Genomic DNA, 13,854 nt, shown 5'->3' on the forward strand with positions numbered 1-13,854 from the left:
TTGTTTCAACTGCTTGTCCAGGAGAGAGAGAATCCAAGTCTATTGCGCGTACACAGTGTGTTACAACATGATGGAGAGGAGTCGATGAAATAGGATACAGTGCGTGCGAAGGAGAAGTACGTGGTACCAGTAGGCAATACAGCTGAAGCTCCAGCCTGGGGAGGTCGCTGGGAGCGGTGCAGCACAGAGAACATATCGTGCACTCATCTCCGAGAGGGATCTTTCAGAGACGATCTAGGTGAAGATAACTTTCTCGCCTGGGCGACCCTCAGACAGCAGAATAACGGCCTGTGGGGTTAGGCAATGTAAGTTCCAACGCTGGCCGACATCGAGGGGCAGACAACGTACGTATTTGCCACTGATCTTCCAGCCCTCCTCCTCCTTGTCCAAGCGCTCGGCGAGCTCGTCGCCGTCTGACCCGAGACCGACGACGACGTCCGACTTAATGGTGCGCATGCTGCAAACCCGGGGCGCTCCCGCCGCGGACGCCATAGGCCCGATTGCAATCTCGAATTCCGTCGAGGGCGGCGCGGCGCAGTCGTATGTGAGCTTGCGGTGGTTGAGGTCACCCTTGAAGATGACGAGGTCGGAGCGGGAGAGGTGGAGGAAGAGGTCAGGAGCCTCGTTGTGGAGCTCCCAGAAAGTGAAGCCGGTGCACCAGAAGGGGTGGGCCTCGTACACCCACTTGCCCTGCTTCTCATACTCCTTCCAGCGCATGCCGAGCCGGCGGAGCGAGTCCATCTCCTCGTCGGTCGCCTTGGGGAAGAGATGACCATAAACCATCGAGTTGAGCAGCCAGGCCCAGTCTTGCTTGGTGACGTCGGAAACGAACCATGGATAACGCTTGCCGTGGAAGCGAACCTCTTTGGCGAGGCCGCTCTGGATGAGGAAGTCGGCTGTGTGGATATTGACTGAACGGATGTCGCAGAGTTCGATGTGAAACCAATGACATACCGTACACGCAATCGCAGTAAAGCTCAAAGCCAGCATTGTCGAGTACGAAGTCGATGCGACCACCAGTGTTTTGGCGAAGGTTCACAGCGGTCTCCCAGAGGCGCTTCATATGGTTTCCGAGGATGTTCTTCTCCGTGGCGGCCAAGTTTTCGCCGCCAGTCGACTGGAGAGACTTGATCTGCTCCTCCGTCATGTTGATCAGAAGGGACAGATCCGTTGAGTTGCCCCAGAGACAGACTGCGCAACATTATCAGATCCACATGTGCGTCGGAAGAAAGGCATAGTATCACGTACTCTGCGTAAGCTCCATGAACATCAGACGCTCAGACTCAAGCTTCTCTTCCGCCGAGATGCCTTCCTTCAGTGAGAAAGGCTCTGCAAAACGCATCGAGAGCTCGAACACTGCGTCATGTGAGCGGGAAAAAGTATCGCACTGCATCGATGCATGTCAGGCACAGACACGTGGCGAACGCTTAATTGCTACGTACCTTCTGCCGGAAAAAGACGTCATACGGCTTCCAGAACTTGCTTACGCTGAAGCATTCCCGGAGACGACGGTACTTGTACGCCTCGGCGAACAACCAGGGCGCATTCATGAAGGTCTTGCCTACGCACGCAAGCATGAGTTAATACAGGTGTATAAAGGACTTCCGAACATACCTTGGAAATACTTCGCAATCAGCTTGTTCCAAAGAGCAACATCTGCCTCGCCGTCGTCAATGATGGGACGGAGCTTGGCCTGCTCCTGAAGCTCCATCTTGAGTGCGTCCATGCGTTCAATGCACTGGACGAGGTCGACGACACGCTCTTCGTCAAACTCTTGGTTGAGAGTGGTGACGACGTCGTCGATGGCCTTGCCGAGAATGGTAGGCAGACGCTGACCCATGGTCGCATAGGCGAACGAATACTCGTGGTAACCACGGTACGCGGGCCATGGCGGGTTGTTGGGGTCAATCTGCGGGAGCAAGAGGCGCCTTAGGATACGCGCATATAGGGACCGAAAGAGCGCGTACCGTGGAAGGAGAGCGAGGGTAGACTGGCTTGATCTTCTGACGACTGGGCAGATGTGAGAGCTTGAGTGACATGCGGTTGGGTGCATCCTTTGTGCCGGTGGGCTGTCCGGCGGGCGGTGCGGCAGTGTTGCGCTTGGGAGGGGCGAGGGTGGCCATTTTGGGCTGCGGGTCGGGGTGAGCACCGTCGACGGGTGGGGTCGGGGGGAAGTAGCCGTTGCCGCGGAGCATGGGAATGAAGTGGTGGAGGGGGGGAGGAAAATATGATGGGGCAGATGCTCACTGGACAGCTTTATAAAACAAGGGCGGGGGGATGGGCATTCGCCAAGGACCGATCGTTGCTTTTGAGTGTGCGCCGAAACGTGGAGGGTCCGTCGCGAGCGATGACGTCACGCGTGCTGGCGTCAGAGTTCCCATCGTCGACCGCCAGCCCTTCGTCATCGTCCATCCTGCGTGCGCCCCTCCGCTCGCCGCGTCCACCCCTCGCGCCGACGAGGGAGGATGTGCGGGCGGGGTGCGGCACCCCTCGGCACCCACATCGCCGCTCCCACAGGAGCGTGTTTCGCCGTCGCCGACGCCCCAAAGAGCTGACCGGCAACGGCGGCGGCATGGCTTATCTCGCGTATTATCAGTCCCCCATTCGAACGGCGCGGCGCGCGCCCACACCGTCGACTGCCGGATTGGGAAAACAGCCCGAATTTCCGCATCGTCCCGCCTCTTTCGCGCCTCGGCGACCCAAAGCTGGGACATTACTCCTCGCCCGCTCCACCCTTCGCGCGTTCGGGCACGCTCACATGCCCCGCGCCCGGGGTTCTTTCCCCGCCGCGCGACGCGTGCCAGTGACGCAAACGCGCGCCCGCGCCAGCGTTGGCGGTGCGATCGCCTTCACTGCGATCGCATGCGCGGGACGGATGGGCGAGTGACTTCATCCTTGGGCAGAAGAGTGGGGTGACATCACTCATTCTTGCCCACGGCTGCCATTTCGAACGGGCACATCCACCATCGATGAAGCGCCAGCAATCCATCCATCCTTTCCATCCCACGCCCAACGCTGCGTCGTCATTCTGAGTCTCATCCACATCTGCCTGCCCACCAACACGCCCCATGGTTCCCTGACGAGTACTTAATCGGCAGTTAGCACTGTAGAAGAAGCGAACAAGAGCGACACGGGAGGTGGGCGGGACTCCGGGGACTGACGTTCTGGGCGTGCGCCTCCTACGGGCGCGGCGTCTCGAGAGTGCGCCTGGTTGGAGCATCTGGGGCGGGGTGGACGGTTGCGGTGTGCGCGAGACTGCGTGCGCGTTCGCAGACGCCGAGGATGACGGCGGACACGGAGTCGAGCTCGCCGTCATGCAACGAGCGCGCGGCGAATCGCGGCCACCTGCGCACTTGATCGTAACGGCCCGCCCGTGTGGACCCATAGATCCCGTAACATGCAGGCATTATAGCAAGACGTACCTGTATGAGTGCGCGGACGATCCTCCACCTGTGCTCCCCCTTATCTCCCACGTTTCTCCGCCAAAAAGGCTAAAGGTGAACCGAGGTTCCCCATCGACGCGCGGACGATCCTATCCTGAAAAGTACGCACAGAACGCGTGCGTGAGGTGCGCGAGCGGGCTTGCTTTTTCACATGTCGCCCTTTCTCTGGAACGCACCCGGGGACCCTTGCGGCGTGCACCGCACTTCTTCCCAACCATGGAAGGCTCCGAGCGGACGCGAAGCCCGTGCCGATGCGAGGAGGAGCGCGAGTGTTCCAACTCGCCGCAGGTTTGCTGGGCGGTGTGGCTGGTGAACAACCGGGATGGCCTGCGTGTTTGGTTGCCATCAACGCCCCGACCGCATCCGAGTTGGACATACATCGCCCGGGAAGACGCGGGACAGCTGCCGGAGGTGCATCTATCCACAGGGATGTAGTGCAGGCCTTGTCACAATCAAGGCCTGGCTCATTTGGAGGGGTTGTCTGGCCTGTGTGGAAACAGCACCAGAGAAACAGCCGCAGTTAGCACCCTTTCAAAGCCGCCACAGAGGATAATCACGTACATTGACCGTCGTCTTCTCACTCCCGTGTCGCGCTTCGTTAAGGATGTGGCAGGGTCTTCTCTGATTGATATATCCAAGCCAGAGTCATCAGTACAACGTGCACCCTCTAGAGAATAACTCCCTCGGCTGTAGCGGTCTTCGAGCCGAATCGGAGCCGGCATCTCGCTGGAAACATCGAGACAGATGCCATCCAGGAAGACGGGAGGCCAGGAAGAAGGGAGGTTCGACCACCTACATATACGCACGTCCTTGTCCTTACAAGATTAGAATCCCCGACCCCAACCCCAGCCCCATGTCCGCCTCGACGAGTCTACGGCACACTACGCTAGACGATCCCTTCGGGTTCGGTCAGAAGGTGTCGTCCGCCCTCGACGGACTGAAGGGATTAGGGCCGTTGGGTAACGACAAAACCTCAACACGGGCCACTCAAGAATCGACGACGGAAGTCCACTCGCCGGGCTCTCAGTCGTCGAGCACAACCACGCCCTCCCGTCCACCGCCGAGTTCAGTCGCCTCGCCGACATCGCCGACACCGCTGACATTCAGCGCCAGCAGTCTGCCCAGTGCCACCGAGTCGGAGACACCTAGCGCTTCCCCCGAGGCATCGCCGGCTCTGGAGTCGAACACCTCTCTGGCGTCTACGACCGCCTTCGTGGACGTCACCGCGACCCTAACTCAAACGGCGTCGGTACGAACGACGGAGACGACGGAGGCGACTGCGCAATCCGGGGGGAACGCTCACCTTCCGGTCACCGCTGGGCTGTTGGTCGCGGCGGGGCTTGCCTTCGTGACAGTCCTGGCCGGGATGTACGCGCTCTGGAGAAGACGCAGACGACAAATAGCCAGCGGGCGGAAGCGTGGGTTGAAGGCGTCCAAGGAGGGCGGCAGGACGGAGGAAACGGTCGAGGAGAACCGTAAGCGTTGCATGTACTCCGCTACGGGATCGAGTCACTCACTGTCGGAATTGCCAGGGAACGAGCAGTCCTGGGTAGTCCTCGGATCATCGATGTCGAGCAGGAGCAGTGCCAACCTAATCCCTGTTCATGGTGAGTACCATACCCTACGAGCTTGTACTGCAAGGCTGACTGGCTGGATGTCCTGAAGAGAGCGCAACAGCAACCTCGCCGGCGACCTCGGCGATGACGACGTATCGTGAGATCGACGGAGGGAGCGTACACGCCTCGGTTTACGTGCTGCAGCCGTTCGGCGATGGCGGGCGTGTGGAGGAGCCTGGCCTGGTGCAGCTGGCATCGGGGCAATCTCCTCTGCCGCCCGCGTACGAGGACGTGCCGCGCCGGAAAGCAAGGATATTCTCGCCTGCACAGACTTGCGGCGTTTCCGGTTATCATTTGGTGAGTTCTTCTATGGGGTATAGTGGGCATCATCAACTCACAGATTCCATCACGTCAGACCAACGCGGCTAGTGCCCAAGAGGCCTTGAGGGCTCCGGACGCTGTGGAATCGTGGGAGGTGCTGCAACCCGACGTCATCTCAAAGGGAGGGGAGTTGCATGAGTACATGTGCGTTGAGAATGCTTGAGCGACGAAGTTGTGGTCACCGCTGGAAGCAGGGTCCGTTGACGCCGTATGTCGCCAAGCGCCCGGTCTTTGGTCGCTCCACGTGGAGGTCGGGCGCGTGAGTTTTTGGAGGCTCGCCCCATACCATTCAGGCCCTCTCTTTGCTTCCCACAATGGTTCAACATTCAGCATCATTGCTATCCTTCGATCTATCAGGCGACTTTAATGTCAGGACTGGGCTCATCGTGACGGCCCACAGAGCTTTGCCATGCGATACGACAACTCAATCACTCTTTCCCTCTTTCTGAACGCAAAATCTGCGTACATGATCCACATTCTAGCCTCGGAGCAATCCGCAGCCCGGATATTCATCTGTCAATGTCCAATGTGCCTATAACAACTTGCTATTCCCGGCAGAAGGCCGAAGGCCATTTTGGCTTCCATGAATGGACGGCTCACCGCCTCCGTGCTTGCGGTCCATGTCTGGCAGATCTCCGCTAGCTCTCCACCTTCGTCGACGCTGACGTTGTGTATTTTTATTAGAGAAGAGTATGCTGGCTCTTTCCATCAGCTTCAGCATCTATGCTCTGCAGATTCAGCTGGACATCTCCCGCGGGACACCTGGTGGCGATCATCAACAGTCCCTTCCGTTCCTCAACGTGCGACTTGATCGAGTAATTTCCGAACACTACCATGAATTGACATCTGACTAGTGCCTCATATTCTCAAACACAGGCGAGCGGCGGCGAATCATTCCACCCCCTCTGACTCCCCCGTCATCCACCCATGTCTCTCCTCCCTCCTGTACTAGTCGCTGCTCGCCCACGATTGACTCGCAAGGCCGTCAGTGCTGCAAGGCCGACCTCCACTCCCAAAGCAATCCCTGACGCGACTATGGTCCCTACTACAAGTGTCTTGGCTACCTCTCTCCTTTCCACTGGCAGCAGCGCCGCCGCCGCGTCAACCACCGCCGGCTCTGTGGTTGACTCTGGCCAGTCCACTAGCACCACCTGGTTCCCGGACAGCTCTTCGGTGAGCACGGAGACTTCTGCTGTCATCACGCCGAAATCCACTTCCGAATTCAATGAGGAGCAAGCCGGGCCCTCCATGACCACTGTCCTCTCGGTTCCTGCAATCTCCGACAGCCAGATGTCCTCAACGGTCAGTAGTAGCAACAGCAGCACTTCCATCGCGACCACTTCAGACGCTCCTACTGCGGTCGCCGCAAGCGTTGCTACAACGAGCCAGGTATGTCACCTCTCATGGTGTAGGCTGGCAAGCGAGCTCACGTCCACCTCCTCTCAGATTACCGATGGGGCAATTCCGGTTCACGGAAAGAAAGGCCTATCCACGGCAGCCGCAGCGGGGCTCGGCGCCGCCGGTGGGGCAGTTGTTATCCTTCTCTTGCTGGGTGCCACGTTTGTGGCATGCCGCCGCCGCTCAAAGCGCAAGAGGGCGCGAAGCGACGCGGCGACGCAGCTTCCTCCACCCAACGACGACCCATCCACGGGGGCGAAGGCGCACCGGGAGGCAGCGTTGCTTCCGAGCAGCCAAGGACTCGGCGGTGGGTGGCCGCGCATCGCCTGCTCGTGAACCCATCTGACGTTCCCCATTCTTCGTGCCAGACGTCCAGAGACTCCCAGATGACTCCGACATGGCCCTCGTTTCAATGCGACGACGTTCGCACCCACACGCTCGTTTCTATCACGACCAAGACGGCACCCTGAGGTTTCCGCGTTACGGTACGTGTGCGCACCGACGCATTCTTGTGGGTCCCATCTGACGCGATCCACCAGGCCGCGAAGTCGACGCCGGCAGCGTTTACGCGTCTACGTACGACAACAGCGACGGAAGCGTCCTCGTCATCGTCGATGGTCTGCCACCCGCGTACGAGGACATACGTTCCGGTCCGGCGCCTGGCAGCCCTCGTCCCCTCCCCAACCCCCCCGCAGACTGGCCGGCGCACCGGGACCCCTCCGCATCGGTGGAAAACATCTCGTTCCATGAGTTTGTCGAGCTCGAGAAGAGACGGGGGACAGTAAGTCCGACGCTTCTTTCGTCGTTCGCTCGTCGATTGACCGCTCTTGTCTATAGGTTCTGACTTGACGGCGTGGCGCGGCGGGACTGCGCATACGGACACGATCTTGGTACACACACCATAAACCCTCCAATATAGCAGCGTCTATACGAACTAGCAGGACCTTTCGCTCGCGTACTAGTGCCGCTCTCCCGATCACCCCGCATAACTTATGCAAACCCATCATCTCATCTCCTCCCGCTCCTTACCCCTTCGCGCCACGCAACTCCTCTCCATAGATAGTGACAGACAGACAGAAGGCACCGGCCGACTTTGGGCCGTTCTTTAGCGACGTGTTGTCGAACCGTTCAGGACGGCGGGCTGCAGAAGGCGCAGCGTCAGCTCGCACGGCAACAGAGGGACAGGCGGAAGGGAATGACGTACACAGGCGCGACCGAGGTCGCCGGGCCCGCGTCGGTGTCGAGGGCCGGGAACGGCACCGAGTCGCACGCGTGGTGGATGTCCGCGAGGGTCTTGCCCGCGGGGAGCGTCGCGGGCGGGAGCTTCGCGGGGGCGGGGACCGGGATGACGTTCGAGCAGTCGGTGAGCGCCGAGGGCTCCTGGCCGAGCGTCGCGAGCTTCGCCATCACGTTCGTGAACGAGGACACCATCAGGTCGTGGTCCGTGATGAACGCCTGCCAGTGGCACGCGGAGCGCGAGTCGCGCGCGATGTTGTTGTCCGAGAAGAGCCGGAACTCGCCCTCGAGCGCGGACTTGGACTCGCCGACGTTGGAGCCGTTGCCGGGGAAGAGGGTGCCCTTGAGGAGGGTCTCGACGAAGAACTGGGAGTCGAACGCGCTCGGCGTCGAGTCGAAGGGCGTGCCCGGGATCGTCGGGTCCACGTGGTCCTGGGCGGCGACGGAGTGCGAGGCGAGGAGCGCGACGAGCTCCGCGGGGGAGAAGCCGGCGTCGGCCATGCGCGCGAAGATCTTGTCGTTCGAGTCGGACGGCTCGGGGACGAGCAGGTCCGGGGACGGCGAGGAGAAGTTGGACCGGCCGGCGAGGAACTGGAGGCGGGGGCCGCCGGCGCAGTTGGAGACGCCGACGGCGCCGGCGAACTGGATGAAGTCGCCGAAGGAGACGTTGTGCTTGAGCGCGAAGGGGCGCTGCGTCTCGACGATGTCGTCGATGCCGCCGTTGGCGTCTGGAGACAGAGATCAGTTCCGGCATTTGAATGGCCTAGGACGCGTGGCATATACTCACGGAAGTTGGTCTCGATCTCCGCGAATGCCATGATGGAGCCATCTACGGACAGCAGCTGATTAGAGACCCAGCATGATGGATCGACAAGCCAAATGCTAACCAGCGCCTCCGCCGCCAAACTTGCCCTCGGCGAAAAGCTTGGGGGAGAAGCCGATGGCGTCGTGGAAAGTGAGCTAGGAGAAGTGAGCTACGTCGGTGGAAGGCTTATATGGAGGGGTGGACATACACGGAGGGACTCGTGAACTTCCTCGCCGCACTCGCCACCGTCAAACCTAGAAAGAATTTAGCAAGGAACTCATGTCAGAGGAGCTGTAGCTTACAAGTTCGCCTGAATGTCGTCCAAGACCTCGAACCAGACCGCGCAAGAACCAGCAGCAGCGCTGGGAGCAGCGCGGACGGCGACCGCAAAAGCCGCAAGAGCGATGAGGGCCTTGGAGAGCATCTTCAGGGAAGTATTGGAGAGGGAGTGGGTGGCTAGAGTGTAGAAGGTGTCGATGCCAGGAGACTCGGATGAGTGCTGGATACTATGAGCGGTGGCCAGGGGCATATATACTCCTTCGCTGCCCTTAATTTGGACATGGACGCTTACGAGTTTGTGGGAGCTCAAGACGGGGATTGTAAAGGTGTGAAAGGAGTTCGCGGGTCAAATCCGCCCAGAGAGGTCGGAAGTGCAGGGTTCCGCGGCCCGAGGACGTCGAGGGAAAGTGGATTGTTACGCCGAAGCGCTAAACGGGGACAGTCGACCAATGTGCGTACCGTCAGAGGTTCGTGAGATGATCAAGTGTGTTGGGACGCCATGCTCGCCGAGGACACACACTTCATCCGGAAGAGGTGGGGGCGACACCGACGCGCCGAACGGCGGGTGCTCGCACGGAGCGGATGTCCGTGCTTGGTACTTAGCAAATCGTGCACCTTGTACAAGATTTACTAATAAAACATGAAGCCCCAAGAGAAGGTAGATTGCTGACTGTCGTCGTGTACATGGACACGGCAGTGGCCAGAGGACTCCAGGGGGGAGTTCTGCCCAAGGGACTAGAGGAAATTGAACCAATCAATTGTTGATTTATCCGCAAATAATCAATACAAGCCACCAGACTTTGACATCCACACACTGGTGCTCCGTCTGACGGACATGCGGTGTGAGCAGAACGCAGCCAACGGGGAGCAGACTGCCGAGGCGCCGGCGTGGGAATGAGTTGCATAGCGACCAGGGACAGGCCGCGGAAGCCTGGCACCCGTCGATTCTCCCAGTGGCACTCGTCCAACCGCCTCAGACATAGCTCCTCTGATGTTCCGATGTCCCAATACCATACATACCACAAAGTAGATCACTCGTTTGTTCATGGCACATCTCAGGAATCTATACAAGATGAGCACTTGACGTGTCAAGCGCGCGGAGAGACCTCCCGTAAGATGTTCTAGTACTACATCAGCAACCCAATAGCTGACATAAACATCTAGTCAAAGTGCTTGAAGATGTATATAGATTGGGTTCGAGAGCGTCCAAGATGCGGTTTCATGTCGACGGCGCTTGGACACCGGCCTGGATATCCCGCGTGGGACCTCCAACCCAGGTCCGTGGATACGACCTTTTATGCGCTCTGATCTCCTTGCTCTCCTCCTTTTATGCTCGGGGCCCACGGCTTAAGCTCCAGAGCCTTCGCAAGCACCATGTCCACCACCACAATCGCTGGAGACAGTGAAACTGTTCCCGCCACTTCGACCTCCGATCCCTTCTCTACTACCTCAACTACAGACGCCGTGCGGACCTCTACAATAGATCAATCCAGTGCTACATCAATCACATCACAGAGTCAAGGCATCGTTTCCAGTACCCTTTCAAGCACACCCACTTCGACCCTCTTTTCGAGCTCTACTATCTCTCAGACCAGCATCTTCAGTTCGTTCACCGTGACTGTTACTTCCTTCGTCGGCGGCGTCACTTCAACAAGTCAGGTCAGTACTAAGTGTGGGTCGGAGTTCTAATTCTTACGTTGTGATATCCTAGGTTGCCATGGCGCCTAGCTCTAATTCAACAGGATTGCCAACAGGTGTTATCATAGGGCTAGCCGTAGTGTGCACACTTGTCGGTATCGCACTGCTGTCGGGATTACTGGTTTGCTACCGCCGTCTCCGCACGAGGGTGCCAACTTTGACTCCATTCCCACCACTTTTACGAGAAAGAAGGATCGAGCCGCGAACACCAGTGAGTCATCTATGTGTAATGTAAGGAGTAGGCTCAAATTCACACTTCACAGGCATGATCTCATCGACAAGAGAGCCGTCAATATCATCGGCCTCGAATTCGCTGCTGCAGACATGGTATCGAAGATTACCCAACGGGACTTCCGCGCAAAGCATTCCTATTCGTACGTTGTCCAACGAAGCTGGTGCTTTGATATCACATGGATAGTAACCTGCATGTCACAGGCCGCGAATTGGATGCCGGAAGCATTCATACCAGTGTGTATCTGAAGAGCAGTGACAGGGCAAGCGTCCACACTGTCGCTCTTCCACCTGCATACAGGACATACCGTCCCGCAGGAGACCTCACGTCCGCCCCGCGCCTCGACTTCCAAGATATCCGGGTCACAAAAATGCACCAGATGGCGGGAAAGCGGGCTATGTGGTAAGCCGTTTCTGTTCCAGCTGTGAAGTCCGCTCATATTCATTGTACTAGGTCATATCTTAGACTGTTGAGAATGCAATGACATCATCTTTGAGCTTTTTTCGAAGGTTTATGGCAGTAGCGCAGACGTGGCTACTGGCGCCGGGACGTCACGGGTGCTAGTCCTAGGGACTGGAACCTCCGCAGAACGATCAGAAACATCAAAACGAACACCTCAAAAGTGACATCTCCCGCCGAGACGATACGTGCCGTGTCCTATGCCGAGCGTCGCGTGTCTTTGGAGCCGGAACCCGAGCTCTCGCGGCACAGCAGTAACTCTGAGGACCTAGCTGGCATATCGATTGTCGGGCCGCGAGGCAATGCTGCAAGTCGATCTAAAGAGGATGCGCTTCTCGTGGGCCGGTTTGATTCAAGGTCTGGAAATAACCTGACCGTGAGCGCATGACTAAAGCCTCTCTTCTTTTGTATCACAGATTCACAGGCGCCCGAGGGCATGCTACTTAAAGGACCCTGCGCTCTTCGAAGTATCGAAGAAGCCACAGACGGCTCTTGCTATCATCTTTACATTCCCTATATCGATCTCCATGTCTAACGGGACTTCGCACAGCCATTGGAGGTCGCGATTGTCGGAGGTGGAGTTTGCGGTCTCGTGGCGGCAGTCGGCCTGCAACGCGCAGGTGTTCCAATGAACCTCTTCGAAGCCGCGGTGAGCACAATAAACTTTCGCAATCACGAAGGGCTCGGCTGATCTCGTACTTGAGCCCGCATTCAGTGAAATAGGTGCCGGTATCGGATGCGGTACGTATCTCTGTCGCTCTCGCGACGTGGACGACGCTGACCTCGTGTGTTCTTACAGGACCCAATGCAATCAGCGTCCTCAAGAAGCTCGGCATCCTCGAGCATCTCATGAAGCTGATAGACCCCTCCGAGCTCAGGGATCGCGGCTTCAGGTTCTACGATGGGTTCTCTGAGTCGGTCGAACCCATCCTCGCCGTAAGCCTCACTCGTCTCACCACTCACAGCCTTCTGTTTCTCATGCCAAATCCAGTATCCGACTGTGCCCGAAGAGAAAGACCAAGGACTTGCCCTCCACAGGTTAAACTCCACTCCTCACTTCCGTACCTCCCCACCTCTTACCCGCTATCGCAGAGCCGTCTTCCTCGACGCATCATCGGCGCGCTCGACGCCAGCAGCGCGCACTTCAACAAGCGCGCCACCGCGGTCACGGAGTCGCCCACGAACCCGAAGCGGCTCGTGATCCACTTCCAGGACGGGACGACGCACGAGGCCGACGTCGTGCTGGGCGCGGACGGGATCAAGAGCACGGTGCGGCCGTACGTGCTCGGGCACAAGGACGACCGGGTCAAGTTCGCGAACACGGTCGCGTACCGGGGCTCATCCCGTGGGAGAAGCTCAAGGCGGCGGGCTTCAAGTACGACATCTCGGAGTACCCCGCGTCCGTGTCCGGGAACAGCAAGGTGCGCCCGTGCACGGTCGCGGGGAAACCTCGAGCCGTGCTGACGTTCTCGGTTTCTAGCACTTCATCCTCTTTGCGATCAAGAACGCTTCCATCGTAAGCGTCGTCGTGCGGCGGAAAGGACTGGGCTGACCGGATGCGTTGCCACAGATCAACGTCGTCGCATTCGACGCTCGCTACGACATCGAGATCGGCGACCAGAGCCTTCCCGAAGGCGCGCCCTGGGTCGAGAGCGTGACCAAGAACGAGATGAAGGCAGCCTACAAGGGCATGAACTCGAGCATCATGGCCCTCCTCGAGTGCATGCCCGAAACCCCGAGCAAGTGGTCCGTCCACGTCCTCGCCCCGCCGCTCGAGAGCTACGCCAAGGGTAGGGTCGCGCTGCTCGGTGACGCGGTCAGTGTCTCTCAGCACGCGCACCGGGCTTCCACTGATTAGTTGCAGGCACACGCGATGCTGCCCCACTGGGGCGCCGGGGCGGGACAGGGCCTCGAGGATGCGTACCTGCTCGTGCGCCTTCTCAGTGACCCTGAAACCGACGTGGATAACGTTGAGGTGAGCTTCGACCTGCCAGATACACCGGTATCTCATTCCTGACTCATCCCCTCTCTCCATCGTGCCTAGGAGGTCCTCCAGGAATACTCCCGCATCAGACAGCCTCGCGCCCAGATGGTGTGGGAGGGGAGCCGACGGTCTGGGCGGATTTACGATCTCAGCCATCCCGACGGGAACACGTACGATGACGTGCGGAACAACCTGAAGGACATGTACGCCCCTGTGTGGTACCACAACATGGACGATGACGTAGACGAGGTTGTGAACGAGCTTAGGAAGAAAGGGGTCTTTAAAGCAATGACTTCATAAGAGTGGTGATCTAGAGGTGTACACATACGTAGACAGCGCGATTCTCCAACATATCAATTCACACACTGCCCATGACAGCGATC

General features: G+C 58.7%; 4 protein-coding genes across 4 annotated transcripts; 2 read left to right on the forward strand and 2 right to left on the reverse strand.

The window, feature by feature from the left end:
• Positions 1 to 234: 234 nt before the first annotated feature.
• Positions 235 to 2,039, reverse strand: BXZ73DRAFT_52308 (uncharacterized protein; the record flags this gene model as incomplete). The annotated part of the gene is made up of 7 exons (XM_048020786.1): positions 235 to 288; positions 349 to 896; positions 955 to 1,191; positions 1,249 to 1,387; positions 1,443 to 1,561; positions 1,615 to 1,909; positions 1,968 to 2,039. The coding sequence occupies 7 exons, from the start codon at positions 2,037 to 2,039 to the stop codon at positions 235 to 237; spliced, it is 1,464 nt and encodes a 487-aa protein (XP_047874444.1).
• A 2,257-nt stretch (positions 2,040 to 4,296) lies between these two features.
• Positions 4,297 to 6,792, forward strand: BXZ73DRAFT_80188 (uncharacterized protein; the record flags this gene model as incomplete). Its single annotated transcript, XM_048023231.1, has 7 exons — positions 4,297 to 5,050; positions 5,109 to 5,356; positions 5,400 to 5,524; positions 5,553 to 5,639; positions 6,093 to 6,195; positions 6,362 to 6,682; positions 6,751 to 6,792. 7 exons carry the CDS (start codon positions 4,297 to 4,299, stop codon positions 6,790 to 6,792), a joined length of 1,680 nt encoding a protein of 559 aa, XP_047874445.1.
• Positions 6,793 to 7,936: 1,144 nt separating this feature from the next.
• On the reverse strand, positions 7,937 to 9,243 carry BXZ73DRAFT_52210 (heme peroxidase; the record flags this gene model as incomplete). The annotated part of the gene is made up of 5 exons (XM_048020772.1): positions 7,937 to 8,742; positions 8,802 to 8,843; positions 8,902 to 8,974; positions 9,028 to 9,073; positions 9,122 to 9,243. 5 exons carry the CDS (start codon positions 9,241 to 9,243, stop codon positions 7,937 to 7,939), a joined length of 1,089 nt encoding a protein of 362 aa, XP_047874446.1.
• A 2,872-nt stretch (positions 9,244 to 12,115) lies between these two features.
• Positions 12,116 to 13,771, forward strand: BXZ73DRAFT_104765 (FAD/NAD-P-binding domain-containing protein; the record flags this gene model as incomplete). The annotated part of the gene is made up of 10 exons (XM_048016012.1): positions 12,116 to 12,136; positions 12,192 to 12,228; positions 12,287 to 12,423; positions 12,479 to 12,525; positions 12,582 to 12,810; positions 12,840 to 12,908; positions 12,968 to 13,003; positions 13,058 to 13,303; positions 13,352 to 13,462; positions 13,532 to 13,771. 10 exons carry the CDS (start codon positions 12,116 to 12,118, stop codon positions 13,769 to 13,771), a joined length of 1,173 nt encoding a protein of 390 aa, XP_047874447.1.
• Positions 13,772 to 13,854: the final 83 nt, after the last annotated feature.

The sequence above is a fragment of the Epithele typhae genome (assembly GCF_022376455.1).
Source record: "Epithele typhae strain CBS 203.58 chromosome Unknown BXZ73scaffold_55, whole genome shotgun sequence".
NCBI classification, from domain to species: Eukaryota; Fungi; Basidiomycota; class Agaricomycetes; order Polyporales; family Epitheliaceae; genus Epithele; species Epithele typhae.